This window comes from Phodopus roborovskii, unplaced genomic scaffold, assembly GCF_943737965.1.
Source record: "Phodopus roborovskii unplaced genomic scaffold, PHOROB, whole genome shotgun sequence".
NCBI classification, from domain to species: Eukaryota; Metazoa; Chordata; class Mammalia; order Rodentia; family Cricetidae; genus Phodopus; species Phodopus roborovskii.
The window spans coordinates 13,182,236-13,191,293 of NW_026126485.1; the positions used below are offsets into that span (position 1 = coordinate 13,182,236).

General features: G+C 40.3%; 1 protein-coding gene across 1 annotated transcript in view; it reads left to right on the forward strand.

Moving 5' to 3' along the window:
- The window catches only part of Taf3 (TATA-box binding protein associated factor 3), a 148,262-nt gene extending 141,789 nt beyond the window's left edge, over positions 1-6,473 (forward strand). The window contains exons 6-7 of the mRNA XM_051194835.1: positions 2,673-2,779; positions 4,492-6,473. Of these exons, the coding sequence (XP_051050792.1) occupies positions 2,673-2,779; positions 4,492-4,606 (222 nt within the window). The 3' untranslated portion in view covers positions 4,607-6,473. The remainder of the gene's footprint in view (positions 1-2,672; positions 2,780-4,491) is intronic.
- The last annotated feature ends 2,585 nt before the right edge of the window (positions 6,474-9,058 follow it).

Genomic DNA, 9,058 nt, shown 5'->3' on the forward strand with positions numbered 1-9,058 from the left:
TGGAGAAGCATTTCCATTGCCTTTTCAAACAGTTGGCTCAAAACTGTTAAGTTCACTCAGCCATGTAAATAATGTCAAATTGCTTTTATTTATGCTGGTTTGAAACATGACTATATACCTAAATATAAGAACATCCGTATATACTATGATATTTAAATTCCACAGTGAATTCTTACTAGAGCAATAAAATTAGTGACTTGAATATAATTTATGTAATAGACATAGATCTTATGGGCCAGCTAATTATTGTATTTTATTTGCCAAGATTCAAAATATTTCAGAATTTAGCATCTTAAATAGGAATGTACCTTGAGACCATAGGACTTTCTGAGCATTCAACTGCACTCTTTTATTATTAGCCCTACTGTATATGGTCTAGAGACATAGTTCAGTGGTAGAGAGCTCGCCTATTACGCACAGGACCCTGAGTTTAACCCCTTGCACTGACATAAATAAATGCAACCCAACATAGTAAATGACTCCACATTGTCCTAGGATGTTTTCCCTATAGTTAATATAATCAGATCTTAGTCTAATCCCAAATTCAACCCAATAATGAACAATTTATAAAGATGTGTTCTCAAGGCACAGTGAATAAACACACACAATTGCACAACAAACTGTTTTGTAAATGGAGACACCGATGCTTTTGAACAACAATCTCTACTGTCCTGTGGCCTAACCTTTGCAAAGAGACGAATGACTGGCAAGTGGTGGGGCGGGGCTGGTGCTATTTGTTAGGAAATATCTAGCTATGTATTACATAGAGGGTTCGTAAAGAAATCACTAAATATGTGAGACACTGTAAAGACATATAGAAGTATAGAAGTAAAATCCTGAATACATTCAGACAGTACATAAGCAATGTAAAAATAATAAATTGGCAATTCAAGACAGAAAATGTGATACAAAAACCTATGAGAAATAAATTGGTCTACTGAAGAATCAATCCAGGAGTCTAATTGAGGCATCACCCCCCAGGTGAGCTGATCAGGAGTTTATACTTAATCACTTCACCCTCCATTTGTTTATCTGTAATTAAGGGATTTGTATTAGACTTAATAATCTCTGTAGTCTTGTCCGACTCTAAAGGTTGTGGCTTTCCAGTACACATTTGAACTGACTCCGCAGTGGTGACACCAACTGGGACAGTGCCCAAAGTCTTCTGATCTAAATAGATACTTTGTAGACTGAGGACACAGAGAGCAATTTTGTCACTGCCTGCTGGTGTGATATTGACAGTGAAATTCTTGTAGCTTTGTTTCCCCTTTCCTAAACTATCCAAAGATTATTTACAGGGATTAAATGAAGTGATGTGTTTGAAAGAACTCAGTACCCTAGAAAATATTGGGTGTTACTATGGTGGTATGGCAAAATTTTTATGTAACACAGAGTTACAACCTGCTAATGTCAAGAAAGGTCAGACAGCAGCAGGACTAGCCATGCATGGTGGCTTTACTCACTGGACACTCAGTGCCTAGTGACCGCAGGTTCTTTCCCCGTGGTCCAGTTTCTCCCAAGTTAGAGCCAGCAGCCAGAGACAGCTTTTTCCACATTCTTCTAGAAAGGTTGGAGGTCCATGTAGGTTGCCTTTGTAGAGACTTTCAGTAAGCCCATGCATATGAGGAATATATCCACTTTTGATAACCCCTCACAAGGAGGCCACTTGTCTTTCACATGTCTAGTCAGGTAATACTTAAATGCATAGGAAGTGGCCCCCTTTCAGAATACACAGTGAAATCATATGTTGTCTTACTGTGAGGACATTTAAGAGTGATCTTGACTCGGTGCTCTTCTATAGTATCCATGCAGAATTGATTTCAATAATGTGATGTTTGAGACAGTCTTACCATTAGGGAGGGACATTTCCTATTGAGAACAAAGTCAGAACTCCAGAAATTGTAGTATTTGGAGCATAATAATAATTAAGTATGTAGTTCTCTGGCCCCATGAGCCTCTTATTTCATTTGCCCTTTAGTTGATTGTACTTTTCTAAAATGTCATAAAGGGAATGGAAAGTTACTTAGTAACAGGTCTTTTATATCCTTGATCTTATCACCCAGTTCAGGAGAAGGGTTTGGCTAATAAGTAATGAGGGAATACATGCATGTTTGGCTGTATGTGCTAATTCCATGCTATGAACGTGGATGAAAAAAAAAATACGTAAAACTGAGAACTTTCAAAAATATCAGTTGTTACTGGCAGGAAGACTTATAATTATGAGTTCCAGAGATTATAGGAATTTCTTAGCTGAAGCCGATTGTAGGTAGTGTTATATGGTTTCCAAAGATGATTCTACAATGCCTTGTTTTTAGTGATTTACAAAGCAGTTTAGAATATGCATTAGAAGTATGTCACTATGTCCAGGCATGGCAACACACACCAGAAATCCCAGCACTCAGGCGGTTATATGAGAGTGGTAAGAAAGTGTATTGGGAGCGAGGAAGAAGGAAGTGAGTGGGAGAGGGAGGAAGGAGAGAGAGTATATGAGAGGGAGGGAAGATGCTATCTTCCTGGCAGGGGTTACTGATGGTGACTTATATGCAGTGCTAATCTACTGTATCTGCAGCTCCTCTCTCCACTGTGTTTATAGTCTAAAGCAGCATTCTCACCTGGCTTCTTTTGGTTCTTTTCCCCACACCACCTGTTTTGCTCCTCCATTTTAACATCAGATCCGCGATGAGTGGGGCAATCAAATCTGGATCTGTCCAGGGTGCAACAAGCCTGATGACGGGAGTCCTATGATCGGCTGTGATGGCTGTGATGATTGGTACCACTGGTGAGTGCCCCCCCCCCTCAGTGCCCCAGGTGCTTAGGCAGCGCAACATAGATCATGCCTGAACAGAGACCCTAGCCAGCTCAGGTCTTCAGACCAGTTCAGCTACTCTCCCGGGGACAGTCAAATGAAGTCTGCAAAGTGAAAAACACTGCAGATTTAATTGTGCTGTTGTTACAGAGCCTGGAGCATGAATATTTAGCTTCATTTATATACCCTTTCCAACAAAAATAAGTAAGAATATAGGCTTTCCTTCACCTTCCTGCCCACTGGCTTTGGATAGGTGCTGCAGCACTTCACTGGCTGTGTCTGACAGCAGACTCAAAGGTAGCTTGTTTGTTTCTGAAGTCTCCTCAGCTGTTCCCATCTGAAGGTGCTCAGCCAAAATGTGTTCAGCCTTATTTCATTCTTAAAATACCTGTGTTCAGATATGATGTTTGCTGTCTATACAATAAAAACGGAGCCGGGTACAGTGGAATGTGGGTAAAAGGATCACAAGTTTGAGATCATCCTTGGTTACATAGTGAGTTTGAGGTCAACCTGGGTTACCCAAGACTGTCTCACCTCTCCCCCCTTTCCCCAAATGTAAACATAAAAGCAAAGCCATTGCATTACTCTATTCCTGACTAAAAGGACAAAATAAACTGATAATTTCCCTATGGGACCTATACAGAAGCACTTTATAATAAGATAACCCAAATACCCAGTTCTGGGCTGCTCTGTGGTACATCATTTTTTAACATTTACTTTTATTGTGGAGGTGAAGCATACTCTATGGATATGCACACCATTTTACCACATGCAAAATGAAGGTCCGAAAACAACTTAAAGGAGCCAGTTCTTCACTTCCAAAACCACCACTTCCAATACCCAGTTCTGGGCTGCTCTGTGGTACATCATTTTTTAACATTTACTTTTATTGTGGAGGTGAAGCATACTCTATGGATATGCACACCATTTTACCACATGCAAAATGAAGGTCCGAAAACAACTTAAAGGAGCCAGTTCTTCACTTCCAAAACCACCACATGAATTGGATGACCATGGTGGCAGGCATAGCGGCCAGTGTCTTTATCTGTGGACCCATATCTCCATTCCTAAAAAAAAAATCTACTTAAAGCATCAAAAATGGAGTGATTGATTTAACTCAGTTGGTAGAGTGCTTGCTTAGCATTTTGGAGGGCTCAGGTTCCATCTCCAGGCATTCAAGGCCAGTCTTGACTGTATGAGGAAAAAAATGCTGCCTTTGAAAACATGGCACAGTGGTTCAAGAGATCGCTCTTTGGTTAAGAGCACTGTCTGCTTCTGGGGATGTCCCAACATCCTCCTGGTGACTCACTATGGTCTGCAATTCCTTTCTTTTACAGGGAATCAGCACCAGGCATGCAAAGAATACACAGTCAAAATACTCATATACATAACACAAAAATAAAAACTTTATAAAGTTTGGGGGGGGGGGGACAGGGACACAGAAAGGCTAGCAGACCTTGCCTCAGAAAAGAGAGTCAAAAGGGCCAGGTGATGATGACTCATGTCTTTAAATCCCAGCACTAGGGAGGCAGAGTCAGGCAGGTCTGAGTTTAAGGCCAACCTGTTCTACAGAACAAGTTCCAGGGCAGCCAGAGCTACACAGAGAAACCCTGTCTCGAAAAACAAAAAAAGAAAGAAAGGAAACCATGAGAAATTTGTTTATCTGAGCTTCTTTTGGTGTGTAGGCCCTGTGTGGGATTAATGGCCGCTCCTCCAGAAGAAATGCAATGGTTCTGCTCCAAATGTGCCAAGATAAAGAAAGACAAGAAGCACAAGAAGAGGAAGCACCGTGCACACTGACGTCAGCGTGGGCAGGACTGATGCCCTGCGCCTGTTGGGGCTGGGCCGGTTCTGCCATCCTGTCTCCCCCCAGGCCCTGTGGACAGCGCATCCCGGAGGGGCAAGGACAAGAATGTGCCATCGCTCGAGATGCTCCCGTCTGAAACACATGGGCCTGAGCTCCCACGGCGTGTGACTGAAGAGAAACCCCAGTGGAGGCGTGGCCTGAGGGTTAGCACCTCTATCTGCCTATTACCAGTGACAAGTATTAATAAAGACACCACACATCTTCCCTCTTGATTTCCTTTCTTCTCTCCAGGACCTTTTATTACACTGTTAAATGAGAAGGTAATGTACAAATGCCTTGATTGTAATTGAAGGATGCATCATTAGGTATAGTTTCCAAGCCCCCTCCCTCACAGAGATAATCATAAGGAAAGAACGCCCCAGTCAGAGGACTGGTAAATATTTTTGTGATGAGAATATATGAAACTCCCCCACCGACCCCACTTTTATTACTAACATGTAAAATGTTCAGGCTTTTGTGAGATACCTTATATTTTTTAAGAAAAAGGTTTCTATCATGTCCTGTTCACCTCCGTGCAAATTATTTTCCTTTATTTTATAATTTGGTTGTGTTCTAATCCTGCTCTTCTGTAAACTGCTGGAGCCTCTTCTCACCGCCACGTGTACATTTATCAACTTGTATAAAACTCTTGATACTAAGAACGATTTCCCCTGACTGTAAATAATAAATATTTATGAAGTAGTTATTTTTAAAATTTTTTATCGTGTTTAATTCTGACTTTCTCTGGAATCCACTGTGATTTCAGCCATGTCTGTAATTGCTGCTGAACGTAGGCAAAGAAGACAGAGAGAGAGAGAGAGAGAGAGAGAGAGAGAGAGAGAGAGAGACCAGCTATCCCTCCCCAAATGCAGTGCCCGCAACACGGTGGGGAAAGGGCCCTAGCAGGTGGAAGGAACAAGGCAATTTAAATCTAGCGTTGATGGTTTCAAATTGTTTTGTTTGTTATATATTTTCTGTAAATTTCTCTCACTTTTACTATAAGGACATGTAGTTTCCACAAAAGTAAAAAAAAAAAAAAGAAAAAGAAAAAAAAAAGAAAAAAATACTGTAGCATTTTGTGTTTATATTGTTTTATTTCTACAGATTTGTTCATGGATATTGTGCTTTAAGGTTGAAATGAAGTATATTATGAATTTTTTTAAGAAAACGCATCAAATTTCAGGGTATCACAAAACTTTATTATATTACTATACTGCCCACTATTTATTATATGTTATAGATATCTGAAACGTAAACCAAATATTTTATTTTTAATGTAAAAAAAACATCAAATTTAACTTTATTAGCATATTTTAGTGACTTTGGAATAACTGTGGACTTTTACTTGATTTTGAAATAATCCCGATTTGGGCTTATGTGAAGGCTATCTTGAATGTTAGAATGTGGGATTTGAACCTAATACAAATATACGAATAGAAATGTGATTTTTTTTTCTTTTTACTGCCAACTCAATTGATATCAGATTATAATTAGTCCTATTTTAAAACATAAAATGTGGTTTCAGAAATGCAGTTCTCTGCCTTGATGTTAAATTACCTAACAGTGGGAATGCAGTCAACCAGGGAAGAGTGTGGATATCACTACCCTCCTTGTTCTAGAAGCCAGAAGCTTTCTTCCCCTGTCCCCCACAAAATTTCTATGTTGAGATATGTGTATTTTTTTTGTTTGTTTCATTCATTAGAAAGCATTCTAAATACTTTATACAATATTTTCACATGCACAAATATACCCACTAGTGCTTTTTGGAGAGGGGTGAAGGGTGGGGGGAAGTGCAAAATAAAGATTATTGGCTGTTTCGTAGTTTGCTTTTCCATTTTCTTTATTTAGGAATTAGTTCCCTGAGGCATGGTCAGTGGCTCTGAAGTTGCCACGTCTAAATGAGCAGGTTGCACTCCTGGAGTAAGAAAGGTGGTGCCTATATAGAACTTTTTCCCTTTCCTCCTGTCTGAGAGGCTCCAGCCCACGAGACATTTAAGGAATTTCAATCAATTTGTTGTCCCTTGCTATTTCATGGTTGCTTTCCTAAATCCAGTTCATGATTTTATAAATGGTCTTTGCAATAATAAAACCAAAGAATCATTTTCAGGGGGCTGGATGGCTCAAGGGATTAGTAATGGAATACAGAGCCTTTCACCTCTAGGTCAGTGAGTCGAATCCAGTCCAGGTCACTAGAGACCAAAAGTTGTCACCATCTTATGACTGTTCAGTGGCCTGTGCAAAATGAACTGGTGGCTGCAGTCTCCTTGGATGGCTGTCTGTGACACTGTCCAAAAGAAATTTAAGAAACTGCAAAAAAAGAAGTGTGCATTAGAAAATAGAACATTGATGTTACAAAGGAAAGTTAGGAAGTTGGCCAGTTGGTCAAATCATTCTCCAGAAAGTAATATCTCAAAAAAGAGAGAGAGAGAGAGAGAGAGAGAGAGAGAGAGAGAGAGAGAGACAGAGAAAGGAGGGGGGGAGAGAGAGAGCAGATTATAAACACCAGAGATAGCACAAAAAAGAATGGAGGCTGCTTTCCTTAATGGTGGCACGGAAAACCAGAAGGGGAAGAGGACATCATAAGTAGAGGAGAGGAGGGTGATAGTTGGTAGGGGACATAGAAACTGGCTATGAGAGTGTGCATCTGTAACCCAGCTCTGGGGAAGCAGAAAGATAGATTTCTGGGGCTCGGTGGCCAGCCAGTCTGGCCAAGATGGCAAACTCCAGGTTCAGTAAAAGACCTTACCTCAAAGAAAAGTAGAGTTGAGTCCCTGGAGCTCTTTCTGGTCTATCAGAGGACCAAGTCCAGATCCTAGCACCCTACCAGGAGGCTCAAATACCTTTAACTCCAGCTCCTGGGGATCTGATGCTGCCTTCTGCCCTCCATGGGTGTCAGCAAACAGATTTGCACATGCACAAACACATTCGATTTTTCTTTGTTGGTTTTTTAGTGTTTGGCTTTTGGTTTTTCAAGACAAGGTTTCTCTGTGTAGCCTGGAACTCACCCTGTAGACCATACTGGCCTTGAGCTAAGAGATCTGCCTGCCTTTGCCTCCTGAGTGCTGGGATTAAAGTCATCCACTGCCATGCCTAGTTATGTCTTAATAATAATAATAATAATAATAATAATAATAATAATAATAATAATAATAATAATGGAGAACAGTAGAGAAAGATATCCAGAGTCAGCCTCTGGCTTCCATAAGTGCACACACACTACATACACAAAAGTAAAGAAGAATGTGGATTAGCTCTGCAAAGTGAAGGAAATCAGCTGCAGAAATGTGATTTGTCACAGAATTTGAAGCAAAAGATTGAGAAGTAGTTCTCATTAGGAAGACTGGAAGTTTCCAGCTATAAGTAAAGCAGCAACATGTTTTCCCTTTATCCCCCATCTTCATTTGAACCGCATCCATACTTTCTAATGAAGAGAAGGGAATCAAAGTACTTACTCTACAAGTGTTTTTATAGGAGGTGGCATATTGGAAATAGATACATGGAGGAAACTGAGCTGTTCTTATGGTGCAATAATCTGCCATCTGGGCATCTCTGTGGCCAACAAGGAAGGTATTTATCTTTGGAAAGTGTGTGCAACTAAATCTTTATCCTCTGGCTGATGTATGACTCCAAACTTGGAGAAAATCAGAGACTATTGGAGTATTCGAGCCATGGGACTTTTTGCAGAGATAAAAATATGCATTACTCAACAATGTCACCCAAACCACCTTTGTTCTCCTTTCAATAGAATAATTAAACAAAGACCAGTCAAAGTATAAAACAAACACTAGATAGGGAATCCTTGTCACAAAGAACGCTAACCAATGATTTACTGAGGCACAGTTCTCAATACAAATAGTTTTGTAGCCAGTCTTTCAGCCATTGCCATTCTGTAGAAGTAAAAAAGTAGGTTAGTAGATTAGTTACCTGGACTGAATAAGGAAGGAATGTCCAGTTTGTACTGGGATACCAGTCATTCCTCTTAGGAAACTTTCTTCAGGAAGCTTTTGTTCATTTCCAAAACGTAATGTACAGAGACCATTACTCTATATGTGCAGACCAGTAAAGGGCCTTGAAATTAGTAGCTGGACAGTTTACCCTTCATTTCATTTCAGTGCAACATTTTTGGTCTGGGAAGATAGATCGGTGGGTAAGAAATCTTGCTGTGAAATCAAGAGGACCTGAGTTCAAATCTCTAGAACTCTGTAGAAGTCTCACATGGCTGTGCATACTTGTAACCCCATTGAGGGGCATGGACAACAGCTGGGAGATCCCCAGAAGTCACTGACTGGGTGGCCAGCCTAGCCAAAATAGCAATCGACATCAATGTCCTTGAACCTTCACATTGGCACACACACCCCAAAAAAGAAAGGAAGAAAGAAAAGGAGAAATAGAACATTTTTGCTTAA